The 21,540-nt window shown below is 39.5% G+C and overlaps 1 protein-coding gene and 1 long non-coding RNA gene across 5 annotated transcripts; one reads left to right on the top strand and one right to left on the bottom strand.

The window, feature by feature from the left end:
* On the top strand, nucleotides 1–8,996 carry LOC101162982 (ATP-sensitive inward rectifier potassium channel 12). Of its 2 annotated transcripts, XM_020702361.2 has the most exons (3): nucleotides 1–687; nucleotides 5,453–5,631; nucleotides 6,958–8,996. In XM_020702361.2, the coding sequence occupies exons 2-3, from the start codon at nucleotides 5,540–5,542 to the stop codon at nucleotides 8,597–8,599; spliced, it is 1,734 nt and encodes a 577-aa protein (XP_020558020.1). In that variant the 5' UTR covers nucleotides 1–687; nucleotides 5,453–5,539; the 3' UTR covers nucleotides 8,600–8,996. The 2 variants fall into 2 exon arrangements, with proteins under 2 accessions (XP_020558020.1, XP_020558023.1); XM_020702364.1 differs by lacking the exon at nucleotides 1–687 and having other exon boundaries at nucleotides 5,445–5,631.
* An 8,146-nt stretch (nucleotides 8,997–17,142) lies between these two features.
* Nucleotides 17,143–20,711, bottom strand: LOC111947537. 3 transcript variants are annotated; one of them, XR_002873409.1, is made up of 3 exons: nucleotides 20,316–20,692; nucleotides 17,859–18,045; nucleotides 17,143–17,746 (listed from the first exon to the last, which is right to left on the bottom strand). It is a non-coding gene; the product is annotated as an uncharacterized LOC111947537 (long non-coding RNA). The 3 variants fall into 3 exon arrangements; XR_002873407.1 differs by having other exon boundaries at nucleotides 17,143–18,045; nucleotides 20,282–20,711; XR_002873406.1 differs by having other exon boundaries at nucleotides 17,143–18,045; nucleotides 20,316–20,703.
* Nucleotides 20,712–21,540: the final 829 nt, after the last annotated feature.

Here is a 21,540-nt window from a genome sequence, read left to right as displayed (position 1 = left end):
CAGCCTCTTTTTTCTCTTTACAAAAAAGAGGCTGGCTAAAGACTCCAAATAACCATATCAAACACTGTTTTCAGAGTTCAGACTTCTTCCAAGCGCCATAATCCAAAGAAATAACAAACATGTGTATGTAAGCTGTGTATCCAAAGTAAATCTTTAGAGTAGGAGTTTCATAAAAGTTGGAAGAATTATTTTTATTTTTGTGCTTTTTTCATTTACTTTTTTTATCCTCTTTTTCTCTTGTGAGTCTGAACATCTGCTGGATTTGGCTGGAATCTTAAACATGCTCTGCGTCCTCCGTTTCTGGGGAAAACAATTGAGCTTATAAATAGGCGTGTAATCAGAGCTCTCTTTCTCTCTCTGTATCACTCTGTGCACACACAGACATGCAAACACATGCACACACTCACACACACTGGCCAGCAGGCATGTGGGGAGAGGCAGAACTACCAAGCAGGAAGAAAGGAGCGACTTGGTGTGATGGAGCAACAGGACAAAGCTCAGACTGGAGACATGTACAAGTTTATGTGTGAGAAATCCAGGAGCAGATCTCTGAAGACGATGTTTGTTTTTTAGAGAAAAAGAAGACGGAAAGCAAGAAAGTAGGAAAAAAGCAACCTAAGCATAATTTCAGGAGGAGGATGAAACCACTTTCATACTTTAAGTTACTGAGTGGACAGCAAAGCAAAGGTAAGTGCAAGTATATGTCATTTTTTAAAGATATTTGAGTTACATTTTAAGAATATTTGTAAATATGGAATACATCACAAACAACTAAAGATTCTAAAAATTATTTTAAAAAAAAAGGTTTTTCAGTTTTGTGCTTTTATCCAACATGAACTCATGCTGCAACTTTACTTTCTAATTAAACAAAAAATTACCCAACTGGACAGAAAATGAAAAAAAAAATCAATGTTTAACTAAACGTTCCTGCTGTTGAACTGGTCTACTGTAAAGAAATGTGAGTGAGGGATGAAAGCAAGGGAGGGGGTTAGAAAAAAAAGAGAGATTTTAACAGGCAGCATCATTTTCAACATCGGTGTAGTGCTCTGCTGCTCCCCTGTCGATTATCACTGCAGGCTTTGGATTGATTTTCAGCACTGGACAGCTCCTGTGGCCTCAATGAAACCAACACACGTCACAGCTGCAGCAGAGTTTGCAAACAGCTCCTCCATGACTTGTGCCTGCACTCTGTGACCTATTGATTTGTATTTAGGACTTCTCCCTGCTGTGATGTATGGCCAAAGATAGAAGACAAATGTATGTTTTTACCTGAAACTGCAAGTTATGACCTACATTTGAGGATGAGTCGGAACTCTTCCTGCTTATTTGTTGAGGTTTGGAGGTCTGTCACATCAAAGCTTGTGTACTAGCCACAAAATGTACTGCAAAGTGCTAAAAAAAAAAATCTAAGAAAATCTGTGTCTGTGCATGAGTGGGAGGGAAAACGAAGTTCTCTTAGTTAAAATGAGCACAGTCCTGCAGAGCGCCCAAGCCCTTGTTTCTGCTTTCCTGCAGGACTGGGACACAGCGTGGAGCCAGGGCTGCTGTCTTCAGGGACAAACTGGCTCCTCTTGCTAAAGAACATCCTGAACTGAATGTCCTCACCACACATTCTCACATTCTTTCAGGAAAAGCAAAACCAAAAAATTGAGTTCACTTAAATCCTTTTGTAGTGATGTCATGGGATTTAATCCGTAGGTTAATTTTTTTTTTCAACAAACAGTTGCACTTCTTACAAACTCTTTCATTCCGTTTCCTTTCCAAATCAGATTACATAAAAGGCTTAAGATGGGTCATATCACTGTTGTCCATCTTTCAGATCATAGTTTGGATGTGGAGATTAGAGGATTCTGGTAACAAACAAGGGCTTCCTCTGTCATTTGAGATTACTTTATTGAATACTTCCACCTAAGTTATTTAAATTTTTCTTTTATTCCACTGTGAGGCTTAAAAATCGACATCAGACATAGATGTTGCTCTCTGCGTGCCATAAAGCAGAGTTGGAGTCTGCCGTTTTTCTTGTTTTCTGTTTCCACAAGACCAACAAGCATCAAACAATGGGAGTTCTTTTGAAATTAACAATGATTTTGACTAAATAATGCAATTCTTACTCAAAACTCTTCACCTTTTTTCCAGTTACTTTAAAAAGTTATTTTTTATTGTCTGGATAACTTATTAGCAATTTAATGAGAAATTTAATTCCCTATGACAAAAAAAAGTACTTTCAAAAGCAGCGTTGCTTTTCTTTAGAGTAGAACTTTTTTAATTAAACCACTTTTAAGAGAAGAAAATATAAAAAAGTAAATCTTGATATTGTAAAGTGGGTGAAACATATATCAAGACTCCCTTAAACCGAAGGGCGGCCAAGACACACTCATTTACTGCGGATGCTTGTTTTTAAAGTACAAAGTGCTTCGATGAGGCGATTCCAACTGGCTGAGCATTTTTAGTAAAGCTTTAGAATCAATCTGAGTAATCTCTAAATTGTTTACATGTGTTTTACTGCAGGATGTATATCGTTTTTAAATAAACAAGTTTTGCACACATCAGCTCCAAATAAAAAGGACTATGCTTTTACATATTATATTAGATTATGAAAACCTTTGGTGAGACCACAAGAACCTTTGTTTCCTTCACATGAAAATGATGTGGGATATACCACAGACCAAGCGGTTCACAGAGCACATTTCTGATGTTTTTTTTCTGTTACACTGATGTCACAATGGGTTCTTATGGGTTAACATCAGAAACTGCTAAAAAAAAAAGTTGCTGCCCAGAATTGAAAGGGTGGACCACAACAATTTTCTTAAAGCAGTTAATAGACTTTTGCCATTTTAACAGATTAAATACAAAAAAAATAAGGATACAGTTTAAGGCAAAGATTCAAGTGACAAATTTCCAGAAAAAAAATAATAATAATAAGTTTTTTGCTTTAGGTTACATTTAGATCACAAAAACATATTGGGATTGACCCCAGTAACTGCATGTTCTAGCCTTAAGATCTGCAAGAAAACCTTGCAGTGTGTGTGCTATGACCCTCTCCCCCTGCTGTGCGATTTACTGATGTAATCATCTGCCACTTTGGGATTATCTAGTCTAACATCATCCTTCATCCAGCCAATAAGCAGCCATACCAGAACATCTGTCCTCAGTCTGTGGCACATGAGGGTTTGCACAGTGCCCAAAGCAAGTAACAGGAGTCCCATCACAGTCAAGTTGTGTGTGTATTGCCGCTTTTGATGTTACTGAGTTATGACGCTAAACTTGTCAAAATAACACCACTTATTTCAACTTCTATTATGATGTCTTTCCAATGAGGAAAAGTTGTTCAAATAAACATAAATGACCTTTCTGCTCGGCACTGCCTTCTGCTGCTTATGCAACCCCCTGGTTTTTCTGGTCCCTAGCTTGCTGACATAACGTTGTCATCAGGCCAAAGAGCAGATCAATTGTTCCTCGAACAGTGGATTACCACTTATTCATCTCTTTTTTAAACCTCTGTCCCTTCCCCTGCCTGTCTAGTTTTCCACCAATGGTTGGCCTAAAGGTGCCTAAGGCTAATCACTGGGCAAGGACCTGATCAATAGGCTTTAATTACACAAAACTGTCTGGTCTGCTCCCTGCATTAAGCAGAGCCCCCAGCTTTCACACACAAGACCTACGCAACTAGCAATTTTCACTTTCTCTCACGCCAAAAGTCAATTTTTACAGTCAGATAAAAACGAATTCATAACTGATAACGTCACCACACACATGGAGGACACGGACGCTGTGCACGCATGACTGGACAGCGTTACAACAACTGTAGTAAAGTGCTACTATCATCATGGAGAAACTGAAAAACTAGCATCAATTGTACTGCAATCTGTGCTCTGCAGGATCCTGCCTGATGCTTTCTATTCATCGGACCAAGTCTGATGGATGTCTTTTTGGGTCTGATTGTACAGCAAACTGGTCTTTGACATGGGTCAGGTATCACTGCTAATTTGCCGAACTGATTCAGTTTAGTTTCACAAGGTTCTGATTCGATTTAACTTCCAATATGGTGCAGTCTTGATTCATTTGAAGCATTCCTAGCTTCAAAATATGCTTAGCTTGTTTATAAATGCACGTGGTCTTGCAGATCAAGTACTTTACTATAATTAAATTTAAAAAAATTGGAAAAGTTGGAATAAAAGTGGTTAACGTAAGGACATTTACAGTAAATATCATAACTTGCGCACTTCTCTCCAGCTGTTGACGATCCTGTAAAAATGTCATGGTCACATTTGAGATTCCTGTGTAATAACAAACGTCATGTTTAAATCTGCACACATTATTTCAGTTTTATTTATTTGTATTTTGGAATTTGCTTTACATTGAGATCATAAACCAAACCTTTTGGAATGGCTTTTTGGTTCCTATCATCTTTGGTATTGTTGAGGAGTTTTACTGGGTTGTTGTTTGTTCAAATCTTCACAGAAAACTTTTGGTATTTCAATAATATGTGACTTCCGTTTAGCACATCTACCATCTTACTTTCCTTTTCTCCACCTTCTCTCTGGTAAACCCAAAATGCTGTCACACATGTGCATTCTGCATGTAACCTGTTAGGTTCTGGTCCTATTTTATGCGTGAAGGAATCTCATTGAACAGTTCATCGGTCAAGACTGTTTCAGCTTTTCAAGGCCAATGCAATGGGAGCAAAATAAATCATTTTGGTACTTTATGGTAGTGTACGGTGGCTGACAGGGCTCACACTACTGGGCATAAACCTTCTTTTCAACTCAGATCCTCTAGACTGTCCTGTCTCCATCCATACACACTTTTCTTTGGTTTTCCAGTTAATTAAGATGCACAAGTCAATGAGACACTTGCTAATACTCAATGTGTTGAGTTAGGAGAGTTTCTGTTCAGTTGTTTCCCAACCTTTTTATTCACATCCGATGGTTCTGGTAGCGAAGTCTTTGCTTTCTCCAGCTCTGTGCTAACTTGAAAGGCCCAGTTTCTTAAGGAAACAGAATCAACTCATTCATTTCTTTGTTCATTTCATATTATTCTATGAGGTTGTTTAGGTTGATAACCTTAAAATATAAGAAATGAAAAATATTCAAACAATGTTGAACAACTCAAATAAACTTAAATGCCATCTACAAATGTCAAAACAAAAATGCATTCAATAGGACACATAACACACATATATGCATGTTTAAATGTCTGAAAAAGTGTTGTTGTTTGTGTTTTTAGCAGAGAAAGTCTAATGTGGAAAGAACACACAACAGGAATTTATGGATAAAGGGCATGAATGGTGGAAAACAAAAAGAGTGAGGGCGCACTGGTTGGTCTGGTTGTAGGAAACTTTAGTCATTCCAAACTAAATAAACATCTGTAATGTTATTTCATGTTTCTGCAACATTTGTGACATGTTTAAAACAAATGTGAGAAGCTTTGAATTAATTTCTTCTGTTGGCAGAGAATGCATGAGGAGAAGGACGTGCTGAATGCCGATGCAAGACAGATCTGAGCTTACACCGCCTCCCTGTCCAGCAACAGAAAGTTAATGGTTGGAACTGCCCGTCCCAACCTACATTACTGCCCTTGCAGACACAGCCTGATGATCACCGGCGCCATGGGAGCGGTGCGGGTCAACAGGTAAAGAAGGTGGAATAGTAAACGGTGTCAACAAGCATTTTTTTTTTTAGGTTATTTCTTTTTCCTGTCAATGTCATTTCAGAACATCTATTTTGAAAATCCCAGAGAATGTATTCATCCACAAATAGGTACATGTCTAACACCCTTCAGGGAACTTTTAAACATCTAATGACTTCATTAATGTTTCCTAAACCATGGCAGTTTACCAGACATTACTTAAAACCATTTCCTTAGCCTACAGTTGTCGCTGGTTCACAGTTTGTCCTGTTGGTTGGTCACCAACTATGCAAAGCCTGGGTTTGATGAAAATTATTGCAAAACAGATATTTACACTATTGCAAAGTGACTGATCTTACACAGTGGAAAAATGGATTTCTTTTAACAGTTTGTTGGTTTCCTGCAACGTAATTCCCGTAAATGTTGTGTTTCATTTAGATGCAGCAGTTTGTGCTGTCAGAGCGGGAAAATCTAAAATGTGAAAATAAGCAACAAAAATCTTGGAATCACGTTAAAATAATGCTGCACAGATTTGATGACTTTGGACTAGACTTTTTTCTTCGATTTGTAAACATGTTTAAATGTATAAAAATCTCTTCCTTGTTATCAGCGAGTCACAGTTTAGTTTTGTATGTCACCAACCCCTTTACAAAGTTCTCCAGATTTGTGAAAATACATTGAGGACAGTAAGAAACAGAGGCCAAAAAGGTATGAAGGACAAGACGAAGTCCTAAAATTCCTTATCGATTTGGTTTCTTTCTGCACCCTGACAGCAATTTAAATATCTCTGAGATCACAGAAAATCTTTATTTTTTTTTTTATTTCTACCCTGCAGTTGTAGGATTCGTCTGTTGTGTTTATGTAATGAAATAAACTACAACAAATACTTAACAATTTGTTTTTAATGGCCACAAAAGTCCCGCGCGTTCCTCTAACCAGTCTTTAATTTAGTTTTACACGAGTCGTATGTGCTAATAAAGTAAAGATTGGCTCATTGGAGATTCACAAACAGGAATTCCAGAAGATAGTTGTTGCAGATTATCTGAATTTTCACTTTTTTTCTCATCTGGTCACCTGCTTCTAAAGCTCTGAACTGTTTTAGCTTCAGATTCCATCCAAGTCTACTAAATTTGCATAATTGTTAAAGCAAAGTAAACACATGTTGTTGTTTTTTGATGATACTTTTTTTGAAAACAAAAAGCCGGTGATTAAGATTCTGAACTGTAAGTCTGCTATATTAAGTCTACAGTGTTATTTATTCATGTGTTAAATGATGATCAATGGAATCTTCAAGGATCGTTTTGTCCATTTTCCCTGTCTCTTTCTCAGATACAGCATCGTTTCCACTGATGAAGATGCCCTGAAGATCTCCACCTTGGGCCTCCACAATGGCCACAGTCCTCTGACTCAGCAGACCTTATCAGCGGCCTGCATGCGAGGTGAGGAAGGAGGTGGCGGAGGGGAGTGTCTGACAAGTGAGGAAGGACCCGGGGCTTTGGCTCTGAGGATAACAAAGCCCATCGCCCACAACAGCTGCCGTGCTTCGCCGTTGTGTGATCTGGAGCTGGATCTGGTCAGCAGTCAGACGCGCAGCCGCTTTGTGAAGAAGAACGGCCAGTGCAATGTAGTTTTCAACAACATGGAGGGTAAACCTCAACGATACTTGGCTGATATTTTCACCACCTGTGTGGACATACGCTGGCGCTACTTGCTGCTCATCTTCACCACTACCTTCCTTCTGTCTTGGCTCCTCTTTGGCTTAATATTCTGGGGTGTAGCATTAGCTCATGGGGACTTTGACCTGCACATCCCTGTGCAGGATGAGGATCCTCCAAGGACGACAGATAAGGCAAAAGACGAGTGGCGGCCGTGCATTCTCCACATCCAGGGTTTCATAGGGGCATTCCTCTTCTCCATAGAGACCCAGACCACTATTGGGTATGGTTTCCGGTGTGTCACAGAGGAATGTCCCATCACTGTTCTGACGGTGGTGGTCCAGTCTATTGTGGGCTGCATCATTGATTCCTTCATGATTGGAACCATAATGGCAAAGATGGTGCGGCCCAAAAAGAGGGCACAGACCTTACTGTTCTCGCATCATGCCGTCATCGCTCTACGGGACGGAAAGCTGTGTCTCATGTGGCGCCTGGGGAACATGCGCAAGAGCCACATCGTGGAGGCCCATGTGCGTGCTCAGCTCATCAGGCCGTATGTGACAGCGGAGGGCGAGTACCTCCCTATAGAACAAACAGACATTGACGTTGGCTACGATGACGGCCTGGATAGACTTTTCCTTGTGTCGCCGCTGGTGGTTGTGCACGAGATCAACAAGAACAGTCCCCTGTACAACCTGAGTCGCAGTGACCTTCAGAAGGAAGACTTTGAGATTGTGGTCATCCTAGAAGGGATGGTGGAAGCAACAGCAATGACCACACAGGCTCGTAGCTCCTACTTAGCCAGAGAGATCCTTTGGGGTCACCGCTTTGATCCTGTCGTGTTTGAAAAGGGTGACAGATACCATGTGGACTACTCCCGCTTCCATAAGACCTACGAAGTGCCATCGACGCCTCAGTGCAGTGCCAGGGAACTGAGCCAGATGAAGGATCGAAGTGGGCAGTCCTCAACCTCCAGTTCCAGCTACTCTCGCTCCCCGTCTCTGTTTGTCCCAAGACTGGCCCGACACCTGCAAGGCTCCCACTCCCCCAGCGCATTCTGCTACGAAAACGAGGTGGCGTTGTGCTGTGGAGACAACGCAGATGACGAGAATGCAAAGAAGGACACAGAGGGACTAACCCTGAGAAGCAGCAGGGACGTGACGATCAGAGACGATGCTCACTTAGATTTTAAAGGGACGTTTGTGAAGGAGCAAGCTGTAGAGATGTTGTGTGTTTTAGACACAGAGAATCAGATCAGCCTGGACAGAATACAGCCCACCTTACCTTTATACATCAGCAGAGAGTCAGGAGTTTGATCAGCAGTGATGACTCTACTTCCACCTTTTTTCCTCTTTGTGCATCAACTCAAAGTAATAAAGGGTTAAGTAAAGATAATTTTCTGAGCCATAACACGTTTGTCATGTGCTATGGCTCGTGTAACACGTGTGACATAAACATCTCCGAAGGTAGCATCAGCATGTGTAAAACACATTTTTCTCCTCCTGAACATGTTATTCTCTTAATTTACAAAAGAAAATTGACGTATTTGAATATGGTATGGCTTGCATGTGATCTACAACAAGTCGTCACTGCGGAATGCTGAAGGTTTTTTGTAAATAATGTTTTAAACTTTTAAATTAATACCACATAATATACAGATAAACTTTAAGTGATAAATTCTGATCAATATGAATAAATAATGCAATCTTCAAATGTTTTGCATGTGTTGACATTTATTTATTGTTTTAATTTCCTTTTATGACTTATGATTTCTTTTAAACATTTATTTTAAATTCTTTTCAATGTTTTTAAAGACCGAGCCAGGTTTATGCATGTGAAAAACACTTTAATTTTAACACTAATATAAAAAATAAAAAAGCAAAATAAAAAACTGCTTTGGATGCCAAAAACAGCCATTAAACCAAAGTGGTATGTGCAAACTTTTTTACTGTCACCATGTTATTATTAAGTTTGTCAGATTTTTGGACTGGAGCTTCTAACAATTTTAGATATGCCTAATATTTCATGACTAATATGATAATTTTAATAATCAGAAAAATGGAAGAAAAAAATCAGCTGTGAGGCTAATTGTATTTCAATTAATGGAACACACATGTGGCTTTTTTTTTTCTTTACACTTTATATAAGGTTAGCTTTATGCGTAAGCAGCCAATTGAACAGACCATCCAGGTAAGTTAATGCTGTCCAGTTTTCCTGTCTCCATAAATTAACTAATGATGCGTTGGTGCAAAATACACACTTCCAATTTAAAAGTTAAGTCCATAATGATCAACCGTTATTTATTGAATTCAGTTTTTATGACCTTTTAGCCAGCAGGGACCTCAGAAACCATGTAAACTGGTTGAAATCCCAGCTCTCATCCATCATCTCCACATGGCATTAGAGCTATGTTGGAAAAGAGACATAAATACACGACGGACTCACAACAACCTTAGATGAATGAAATCATAGAAAAAGACATGAAAAAAGACGTTGAAATCCATCTGACTCTGGAAGATGGATTCTCTAGCTGTTGTACGGGCTCCACCATGTGGCTGAACACCGACACCACTGTGAGCCACCCGAAGTCCTGTGACGCATACTCTGCTCTCAATTTAAACATAGGACGTCTTTGGTTCAGCAGCAGACAACACACACGTGATGTCAGCAAAAAAATGATCAATCCATCGTCACAGTCCAATATGTGGAAACACTTTGAATTTAGCAAAGATGTGACCATACAGTGTGCTAGAATGTTCTAATAATGTTCTCTTTGGATTATTTGGATGTGGAAAAAAAAACATTGGGCTGAACTTAAGGACACTAAAATGTGAATGGATTTACTATAAATTTTACTTGTTTGTTTGTGAACATATTTAATTTTCACTTTATTATCTTGCAAGAAATTCAAGGAATCTGAAAAAGTTCTGAGTCACACCGGTTGAAGTTTTGGCTAAAGATGTCCTTGATCGATTTTAGGTCAATGAATCGGATCGCTCAAAATAAACAAATATCGACTATGAATCGGTTCAGCGACCACAAATTAGGATATGAAACAAATCCTTGTTAAAATGAATCCTCACAAGACTAATTTAGATAAACGCATTTGAGAATAAATCTTGGCTGTAAATAAAAATGTAGATAGGCCTTTGTGGAAAAAAAAACATTTCAATTGATTATTGTATTAAAGAACTTGATAAATGCAGAAAATGCACCGCATTCTCATTCTCTTCTTCTCCTTTACTGATTTCAGATTGTTCATCTTCATCCTCACTTGCGATCTTCCTCCTGAACAATTTTCCCTGCATTGTTCTTTTTACATTGACTTTTTAAATATAAAATCATGTTTTTGTTGCATGTTTCACTTCTATCATTGCACAATAGTGTTCAGGAAACTGTAGAATACATTAAATGTTTTTCTTGTCACGTTGCGAACTAACCAACCTCCAACTTCCATTAAAATATGCCTACGCTGCTTGATAGTAAATGAATTGTTTATTTTTTTAAAGGAACACGGCTCCCATAAAGGGGCCGGCTCTTGTCTTTAACTCCAAACAGTCGGCTCATAACTATTGTTTAGGGAAGCGACAGAATTAGGGGATAACAGGAGGGGAGAGAGGGCCATAGATGACATTTTGTAGCGATCATACGACACTAAAAACCAGAGACGCTAAAACTATAGCATGAACTTGGCAGCAGTAAAGTGCTGCCAAGCTGAGCTTCCAACCAGTACTGGACTGTATCGACTTACTTTCAGCCCTGCGTGTTCATTGGAGGTTTGACATTTAACAAAATTCTTGTGAAAACCATTCATGACAGACAAATACAAAAGAAGACACACAGCTTTTTCCTAGTTTTGATTGTTGATACTGCCAATCCATGTTTGCTAGATTGGTCATGGAAATATTTATTTTATTTTGAAAATATAAAATCTGAATTCTATAGCAAAAGAAATGGACTGTGCATCTAGCATTAGATCAGGAACTTTATTTTCTAAAAAGAAAAGCCGATACGCCTTTAACTTTCTTACAAATGACTGTTTTTAAAATTGTTCTGTCATGTTTCAAACAGAAATCAATAAAACATTAAACACTTATATGTAAATAAAAGTTGCAGGACTGAGACTACAGCCAGGAGGTGACAGATTCCGATGGGGGTACATGTTTTGTATGAATTGATTTTCTACTTTTACTCAGCTTCTCTTTCTCTTTTGGGTTTTTCTGAAATGCACCAAGTTTTTTTTTCTTTCTAAAAAGAAAATGATTTATTGAGCTGCTCCTGCTGGACCCCCATCCTCCTTCATGGCTAATTTCTGGCGCTGGTTAATTATCCGCATCGTCACATCACCCTGTCATCAGCAGTGGAGATGAGAGCAGCTGTGTGACCTCTGCGACCTCTGATGAGGTCCTTAATGGCTGACTAGCATCCTGCCTATGAGATGGTGTGTTCAGTTTTTTTGTAGGTTAAGTGTGTGAGTGTGCTCACGTGCTTTCATGTGTGTAACACCCCAGTGTACATGCGTGCCCTCTCCGGCCTTACTGGCTGTTTGCGGCCTCGGGCTGTGCGACCAGGGCCAGGGACGGTGCTCAGCAGGGGACGGGTTTCAGGCGCTGGGAGCCGAGGCTGGGGGATCTTTGATTCCATAATGAGCTGTTGTCTGTTGTGGAGCTGTGAAGCAGCTCGGAGGGGGACAGTGGAGCATTGTGTGGAGCTCAGCTCCGCTCAGGAGCTGAGGCCTGCTGGGGAAGGCCGGGCCACACTGCGGAGAAAACACCCCCTGGACTGTTCTGTCTGTGTGGGGTATAGATTTGTGTCTGATTTATCTATTTCTATACAATTTCAAGCTGGTTTTTTTTTTAACTCTCTCTGGTCACTTTAACCTCTTAAGACCCAACAACCACATGCATTACATTTTGGGTTAAATCACCACAGTAGTTATTTCTACTTTTGTTTTATCTTTCATTGTTAAGCACTTTGGTAAGCCTCTACTGTTTTTAAAGCGCTTTATAAATAAAGTTGACTTGACTACTTAACCAGAGCCCTGTGACTGTATGTGTAGAGGGTTAGCTCAAACATTAGCTCGGGTCTTAAGATGTTAAAGTGCAACATTCAAACTTTTTTCTCTCCTTTTTGCAACAAATCACAAACCCTGTAGAACACAACCAAATGATCATTATGCATTACAGCCAGTTTGGTAAAACATGCCAGCGTTGCTCTCCACAGCATCCTAGGAAGTTTCACTTCAAATGTTTTCACCACAAGTTTTCCACATTTTTATACCTTTCAATTGAAATTTTAAAAAGTATTGGCCATAATTTTCAAAAAAAACAAAAGTGATTGATTTAGTCGTCAATTGATTAAAAGACAAATAAAAATAGGCTCTATTAGGGTCTGTAAAGACAAGTAAAAAATGCATGGATTGACTTTAAACACCTTGTTCCGTATTTTAGGTTGTTGGTTAAATCCATTGTTCTCTAAGGCGTGGGCAAACTTTTTGACTCTTAGGGCACAAAAGGTTCCCAAATTTGACAGAAGGACAGAGCCAGGAGCAAATGCATGGGGTGTTTTTATAAGAGAGAGAAATAGAATCTGGACCAGAACACACCAAAAAATGTATTAAAAATTAATACATATCTTTTAAAGCTGAACATTTTGGAGGTTTTTTTTTTTTTAAATGCATGGAATATTTCTTTTGTTCACATTTTGGATTGATGTCCCTCAGGGAAAAACACATATTTAGAGAATGGTGAGTTTGTGAGGTGTTGGAATTATCGGAACGTCAGAAAAACATCAAATCCTCGTGAATGCAGAATGATTTTCTGCACTTAAAAGGTCAATGTATTTGTAGTGCACCAGAATTACTGGGGGGGAAAAAAAACAAGAATTATCAATGTTATTTATTCCAGTTTGGCGGGCCACATTCAATAGTTGTGGCCCCCAGGCCATAGTTTGCCTATGCCAGTGCTAGAGGGAAGTAGAAGTATTTTTTTGGTTATCTTGCTATTAAGCACTTTGAGATGCTTTGTAGCAGGAACAGTGCAATACAAATAAATATGTTGAAATTTGATTTTGATTTTTTTAAATTATTTTTTTGAACAGCAATGTTTGGAATGTATAAATGCCACAGAGAAAAAAATAGATTTAAATTTGATTAATGGCATCATTCAGCTTTTATTAGTTGAGACTGTTTGGTACCAACTCCTCTTTCCTTGTTTACGTCTGCTCCATTTACCCCAGGGGCTTTGAGGGGCCACACTGTTACATCCCAATAAAGCCTTTATCCACAAGTTATTGGGATGTAACAGTGTGGCCCCTCACTGTTACATCCCAATAACCTGTGGCTAAAGGCTTTGTTTCTACAATGGGGCCAAAAGGCCTAAAATTCGTATTTTTGGGTGTAATTTTCTCAAACTTTTAGAGAAAAAGGATTTGACTTTAAATAAGAGGCGTCCATCGTCAGCTTCCATCAAACGCTCAGCAAGAAACCAAGTGATAATGAAAGATTTCCCACATAAGTGAAGGAAGAAGTGGAAACATTTGTGCAGTACTTGGGTCAGCAAGAATACCAATTGAAACCTGTTTAAAGTCAAAATGTTTCACTTTGTCATGAAATCTCTGTATTGAATCCATTCAAATGATGGTAGACATCAATGGGGACTCGCATTTCACTTTATTTTTGATCCCCCGTCATCACTGCAGGAATCAAGTTTGCTCATCTAATCTAACATTTTTCAAATAATTTAACTGTCTTGGAAATATTGTTAAGCAACAGATTTTAGTTTTATTTATACACCATGTACAGTTTCTCATTCTCAGTTAATGCCAACAAATGTTTAAACATTCGTTTCACATTTACAACTGCAGCACATGGCAGTTCAAGCTGACTCCTACAAGAGTCTCAGCTAAATTTCACAACAAATCCTCTGCATGATTGTGAATTTGGTCTAGAAAATCAAAAGGTGTTCAAGAGTTAAGCAGTGGCACAGGATCCCTCAAACTTTCAGTAAAAACACAAACTTTAGACACTTCACATCATTGATTTTAGAAATTGACTGACTGATTTCCTCTTTTTTCGTGCTACGGTGCTGCCGGAGGGTCAAGTTTGGGACAAAATGCTCTTAAAGTTCTCCACTAACTGGATGAGTGTCTATTTGTTAATTCATTTTGCCTTGTCATGCATGAACTTTTGGAACTGAAGGAGGAAAGTTTGTTCGTTTTTGCAGTTATTTCAGAGTCTGATGTTTAAGTGGAGACGGGTAATAATTTACATACCATTAGCTGCCTATTATGGTGAAGCTTTTGTCCAGCTTTTCTCTGGGGGATTCACTCCCTCAGTCCCAGTGTCTTTTCCTCATTTCACTGCTGCCGTTGCCGCTCACCACCTGCTCCCTGCTTCCCGTAAGCTCACCTGGACTCATTCCTGGATAAGCACACCCAGCACTTAGACTACACCGACATTTCTTCATCAAGTCCTCTATTTATGATCAGTTTTCAACCCTTTCTGTACCTTTTTATTATTTTTTTTTTTTACTACTCCTTTTTTGTGTGTTTACTTAACAAAACATGTTGAAACAGTATAATGATCCTTTTTGCTCAAACCTTTGTCAAAAAATTGGTTTTGGGGAAATTTTACAAAAAATATTTAAGTCATTCAAAGATTTTCTTTTCACTGGAAGTTTAAGCTTTTGATAAAACTTCAAATGTCACCCATGAGACTTGATATATGACATTTAAAATAGGACATATATTTTTAAAAAGAAAAAAAAATAGAAAACAAAAACTCAAACGTTTTTACTAGAAATCAGTGATGTGAATAATGGACTTTCTGGTAACATCCTGAATGTGTTCTAGCTGAATGTTTCCCCTCATGTGCAGCGAGTGCTCACATGAGAGCTCACCCCGCTGTAAACAACTCTCTCACACACACACACGGACAAAAACACAGGCTGGAAAGTTTCTGCATGAATATCTGATCTCTTTATTTTTATTTTGTCTATTACGGAATTCCACAATAACATCCAAAAAAATGAACCTGATTTGACTCATTTAAGAGGGACGTCATGTTATCATCAGAAAGACAGATCATTTAGGTTTAGCTTCCTAAAAACAGAATCAATATAATGACGTAAACATCATTCATTTGTGAAATATGTCTGGATTTGGAGGGCGGATGATCGAAGTAAAAAGTTAATGGAGGAGCCAAAATCCTCAAGACTTCAGATTTTATTTATGAAGAGTTTGGGAGAATTAAAATGTGAATATGGCAAAAATAAATGTCTTTGGGCTGCGTCACATCAATTTATGAGGACTATTTCTCTGGCCAGCTGTAGAATTCATTTACAGCCTTTTAAAATTGTAATACATCCAGTTAAAAGTTTTAATGTCAGCTATGATCAGCTGCTTGAAAATAATCTCCATGTGGACAATGATGAAGTCCACCAGTTTTCTCAACAACACGTAAAAGCCCACTTTTACGTGTTGTTGAGAAAACAATAAGCCAGTAAAAGTTGAAATGACAGACAGGAGGAATAAGTAATAAATCAACAAATTTCGCACTCTCTTCTCCCAAATATCTCATCCATCTTTCTGTCTTGCTGCCTTTTATCTCTCCGTCTGCTCGGACTACAACAGACTCTTTCAGATGGAGTCATCTTTTCTCCAGAGCCTCAGGCCTTCTCCCTCCTTCTCTGTCGTTCACGCAGACTAATTAAATGTTCTGAGGAAAACTCATGATTGGAAACTGGAAACGGCTACATGTCTCCCCTCCGCTTTTCTCCTTTTTTGCTTGACCCCCCCCCCCCCCCCCCAAAAAAAAAAGTAGTTGACTGCATATATGAATTATAGTCCCTACAAAATTCAAAATAAGTAAGTTAAATAGAGACACGTGTTGCTGTTTGGTTTGTTTACCATATTATTGAGCATCAAGAAAAAAGGGTTTTATACAATGTTATTTGCTGATTTTTTTTTCCAAATCGAGATAAAAGTGACAATAATGGGCACAAAAATGTTTAATTGACTGATTTTAGGAGACAAAAAAATGTTGTATGACCTGTTTTGCATAAAAAACAACAAAAGATGCAAAAAAAAGAAGAAAAGAACTGTTCAACAACCTTATGTAATTATGAGTTGTGCACAGAATGGTCTTTCCAAATAGAGTGGTTACTGTGTGCAAATGTGCAGCAGCTTTAACAAAATCTGCTTCTAAAAAGAAATCTGAAAATATTGAAATTTTTGTTGATTTTGCCTCAGAATCATAAAAATACATTTTAAAAAATGTATTTACTTCTATGGACTTATTACACAATTCCTAAACGAGCATTCAAAATCCAAAGAAAAGAAATACGTTTGTGTCTTTGTGTGTTTTTTTGTGTTGCTGTTCTGAAATCAAGCTGTCTGCAGCCTCTCATCCACACAACTATAAGCTCCTGCTTAATTGCTCTGGTCTGATTGAAGAAAGATGAAAAGACGCCTGACCTGGCAGGTCACCTGTGCTCATCTGGTCCTGATCTTTTCCCTGTTCTACTTCACCTGACGCAGGAGGTTGTTAAACATGTTCAGAGAGGCAGACGTTCAAAATGAGCGACAGAAAAAAACAACAACAAAAAAACGCTGACAAGTGGTTCAGTTTTCTGCAGAGACGAATTCCAGATTGGATGCAAACGAATGCATAAACAGCACGTTGGTACAAATGACTGCGGGACAAACTGCTCATAAAGTTGCAGCATGAATGCTATTATTGTCCCAGCGAGCATCTTCGTCATCCCTGTGACACTCCGAGGGTGAACATCCCCCTGCACCTGAGACGTAAACATCATTTCTTTCAGCCGTTGTCCCCAATTTTGACTTTGCTTGCATTTCAAAATTCTTTTTTTTTTTTAAGCTTTCGATCCTCATATCTGGCTTTTTGCATCACATTTCGTCCTGAAGTTGTGGCACAGAGACGTGGACAGAGCCAACCAGCGAACAATAGACCATTCATGATGCCCTGCAATGCAATGATGATCCCGCTCTGCCCTCCACCCCCACTCTCCACCAGCCTCCACAGCTGCACAAGAATGTGGTCCAACAAGTTACCCCTCCCTCCACCTTCTCCTCCCCGCCGCCACCACCACCATCGCTACCACCACCACCACCTCACCAGTGCTGCCGCCATCGCAACCGAAGCCCCTCTTTCCCAAATAGAAAAGATGAAGAAGGCAAGAAACTATAGAGGAGGGGGAGGAGGGGATGAGGGGGGGGGGGGGGGGGGGCTCTACAGACAGAGCACAAAGAGAGGATTCATGGTCGGTCACATACACTCTTGGAGGAAAAAAAGAGGGGCACCCATTTAAGTGTGGCGCAGCTGCACTAATTCACTGGGTGAAAATAGGCAAAAAAAGGGAGTGACAGAGGTCAGATAGTGGAATCCTTCCTCATTCGTCTGCATGGATGGCGTGTCACCGCATCATCACAACTCAGGGACCCTACAAGACAAGTGATTAAGACAGAAAACACCTGCAGCCATTGACCCCCCCCCCCCCCCCCCCCTTTTCCATCAAGTGTACAATTTTGATATGACAGAACCAAAATCTCAACCCGTAAGATCTCAGAAAGGCCCGGTCCGTTCGTGCTCTAGCTGTTTGTCTGAAGGAAGGCTTGGAGATGAACGCCAGAAACAAACGAGCTGAGGAGTCACATGAGATCCGCTTGTGTTGATAGTCGAGCGAAAAAGCTGGAATTCCCCGAGCCAAAGCTCTGACCCCAACTGCTTCTCGCTCAGACCCTGAGAGGAAATGACATTTATGAATTACAGTGTTTTTCACAAACCCAGAAGCATGAGAACCACAGCAAGTTATTTACAGATGAGTTTTCAAACAGGCCGCCTCAACCTCAGAACATTTTGCATCGAAAGTTGAAGCCAATCTGGCAAATAAATTTAAACCCCTCTGCAGACTTCATCATCATTTGGAACAAACGATGGCATTCATTGGAGGCCAAATGTGACTCTTGACACAGGAGCGAATGCTTTCCACCAATTATGCGTCACTTTAATGCAGAATGTGACCTAGCATGTGAATATTTGACCGCGGTGCATGCTTCCCTTATCTGCATCCCTCTTTCTTTTTCCTCTCTCTTGCCTCTTTCCTCCATCCTTTATCAGATTTCAGGAATTTTCCCACTGGGAGTGGAAAGTCAGAAGGATCGTCCTCGTTTTTTAAAAATGTTTTATTCCTTCATAAATTAAACACTCGTTCGCAGAGTCGCTCGGGTTGACAGCGTGCACCTGAGGCTGACTCTTTGACCCCTCCTTTGCCAATCTGACCTCCCCTACTGATCATGAGACCTTGTCCTCCCATGCTTGCCCCCCCCAGGAGCCACAGGAAACCGTCTCTTGTGACACAGTGGTCTGTGCAGCCATGGAGAGGCCCATTACTGCGGTCACATGGCAGGTTAGCGCAGGGACTGACAAAACCATGTGAGCTCTATTTTCTAAGAAGCTCCAGCTGCCCTGAGGCTCATGATGCTCTCACACAGCATCCAGAAAATGTCAGAAAATTCCTCTTTACATGTCCAAATCAAAAACCAAGGAAGGTACATAGTCCTTTGTCTGCTAAGGAACTCATATTTGAGGTTTCAGTTTTAAGTTGGCGATGGGAAATGATTAAATGCAGTATTAGTGCTTTATTAATTACGTTGGCTGAAAATAAAAGCACACATTTTGTGGGTTCAATGTCAGTTTAAAAGGAAAACTGAATATTTATGTCATAAAAGAAGGCCATAAAAAATACAGTAAATTCAAATTTGATGACCAACATACACGTTTTAGGTCATGTAGGTCAACATAAAGGAAAAGAAAAACAAGTTTGATGCACTTTTGAGCAAAAAGATATATTTTCAGAGCTTTAAACCTGAAATCAAGAAATAAACATTTTGTTTATGTGACTGAAATTTATTTAAAAAAGAATACAAAATATAACAAAAAACTGAAATTAAATTAACACTCTTGTTCGTGAATTTTTATGTTTTATTGTTGAAGGAATTAAAAGATTTAAACTGGTTAAACTTCCACTTTTATTTTGAAAACCTTCCTAATTCTTTAACTTGAACGAAATTTTTAGAGGACTGAGTAAAAAGTTGCTTTGATTAAGACTAAATCAAAACTCAAAAGAAGTGCGCATTGCGCACCTAGGCTTCAGACTGGATTTTTTGTTGTTGTTTTTGGGCTAAAAACCGAATCTAGTTTCTGGAGGAACCAGATTTTCTACAAACTGGAGTTTATTTTTTATTTTTTTATTGCTTTTAGACAAAAAAGCAAAATCATTTCATTTTAGCGTTTTTTAACGAATTAGTTGATTTATCCAAAGGAATGAGAAAAAACGCATCGGACAAAAAGAAGAAATAATGTTTTTCCGATTTTAATAAGTTTGAAAACAGCAAGGAAACAAATTATGTTATGAGTTTCTCATTGTTGTTTACTTTGGGATTATTATAACTTCGGATTTTAGTAACTTTCTGTAAAATTCGTATCAGTTTACAAAACGAAACAAAACGGGGAAACCATTAATGTAAAAAAATAAGTATTTTGTTGTTTCCTGTTGTTTATCTGTAACTATTAGAACAATAATAGAAATAATAATAAAGCACTTCTGTAACATTTTTAGATGTTTTATTTGCTTCCACCCAGAGCCAATTTTCTTTAAACACCTTTATGAATATTAATGATCATATTTTGGACATTAATGTTTCCCCGAATTTGCTTGACCCCGTAAACTCCCAAAAGGCGCGTGCACGCGCACAAGCGCGAGGTTGCCCACCTTCAGCCGCTCTGACACTGTCTTCCTCCTTTCAGCCCGTCAATCTGAATCCAGATTTATTTTCTTTACTTTTTTGCGCGTCAAAAAATGCACTTCGTAAACAAACAAACAAACTAAGTAACTAACTAACTAACTAATAAATAAACAAAAACGAAAAATAAAACGAAAACACTAACTATAAATCAATAAAACTCTGAAACTCACTCCACAGACTGGGAGGCCTCACAGAAATCCTCACCTCTGTGGGGTGCCGCATCCGCGCCACCCTCCATCAGCATCCCCCTTCAAAATGCGGCGCATCAGCACCGCGGAGGCCCAAATCCAGGTAAGTCAGGTGAGAAACAAAGTCAAGGCGGCCGCTAGAGGAACAGAAAGATCCATGTGTCCCCTCCGCCGCAGAGGATTTTCTGTGTGCGCGACTTGTGTCTTTGCTCGGACATAAGGGGAGAAAGACGCACACATCGCTCTCTGTTATCAAATTTTTTTTCTCCCCTATGTTTGCAGTACAAAACTGCTTTTTGTTCCCCCATTTTTTTTCACCATTTACGAGGGTTAATGGATAGAGGCTTGGGCGTTTGATCACATGGCTACAATTCACCTGAGATGGAGACAAAGAGAGCAAAGAGAGCAGCGCGGGAGAGAGGGAGCGCGGAGAGCGCCGGGCCCAACATGAGAGGCATCGGACACACAGGGGTCATTGTGTTGCATTCGGTTTGTGCGTGCGCGTGTGTCTGTGTGCGCCTCGGATGCCGCTTCCCATCAGGACACGCTTTAACGGCTTTTTGCGCGGTTATCAAGTGCGCAAACAAAAGCGCAAACACAGAAACGCCCCCCCCCCCACTCCAACCTTTTTAATCAAAAGGTTGGACCTTTTCTTGACATGACCGACAGGTGCTCACACATTGCAATTGATTCTTAATTATTAGTGTTTCAAATAACCTTCTTCTTGAATATAACATTTTTCCTCCTTTTTGTGGAGCGTACGCGTAAAGGTCGTGATTTTTTATTTATATTTTAGACCATTTTTGAGTTATTTCGTGTTATTTCTGGACTTTTCTCACCCAATACCTGCATGTCTCTTAAAACTGAAGTTTCTTTCGAATCAAACTTGAAATTGACTCGTGATATTTCAGGCTTTTTTTGAGGAATGTGGCTGCGCGGAGCAATAACTCTCCTCGCGATTGTTTATTTGTTTGATCCATGTTAACACGTCCAACAAAGCCGGCCTTCTCCTGCTTCTAAATGGCCTCACTATGGAGTCATTTAAGCCACTCCGAGGTAAAAAATCTCACCTCTTCAATGTTGGAAATGTGGCGGAGATGGACGGACTGGCGTTAACAGGGGGGCCACGGGAGTGCGTCCAATCAGAGAGTAGAGGGTATAATTGGCGGGCCAATCAGCGCGCAGTTTAGCGTTGGGAGGCGGGCTGTGAGTACAGGAATGCTGTCTCTTTGGGAATGTTT

This window comes from Oryzias latipes, chromosome 1, assembly GCF_002234675.1.
Source record: "Oryzias latipes chromosome 1, ASM223467v1".
NCBI lineage: Eukaryota > Metazoa > Chordata > Actinopteri > Beloniformes > Adrianichthyidae > Oryzias > Oryzias latipes.
The sequence above is the reverse complement of the archived record's forward strand: the minus strand, read 5'-3'. Positions and strand labels throughout refer to the sequence as shown.

Coding starts and splice junctions, on each gene's coding strand:
- LOC101162982 (XM_020702361.2), top strand. CDS start 5,540: ATGGTTGGAACTGCCCGTCCCAACCTACATTACTGCCCTTGCAGACAC. Junction 5,632..6,957: donor GGAGCGGTGCGGGTCAACAG/GTAAAGAAGGTG, acceptor TCTCTTTCTCAG/ATACAGCATCGTTTCCACTG.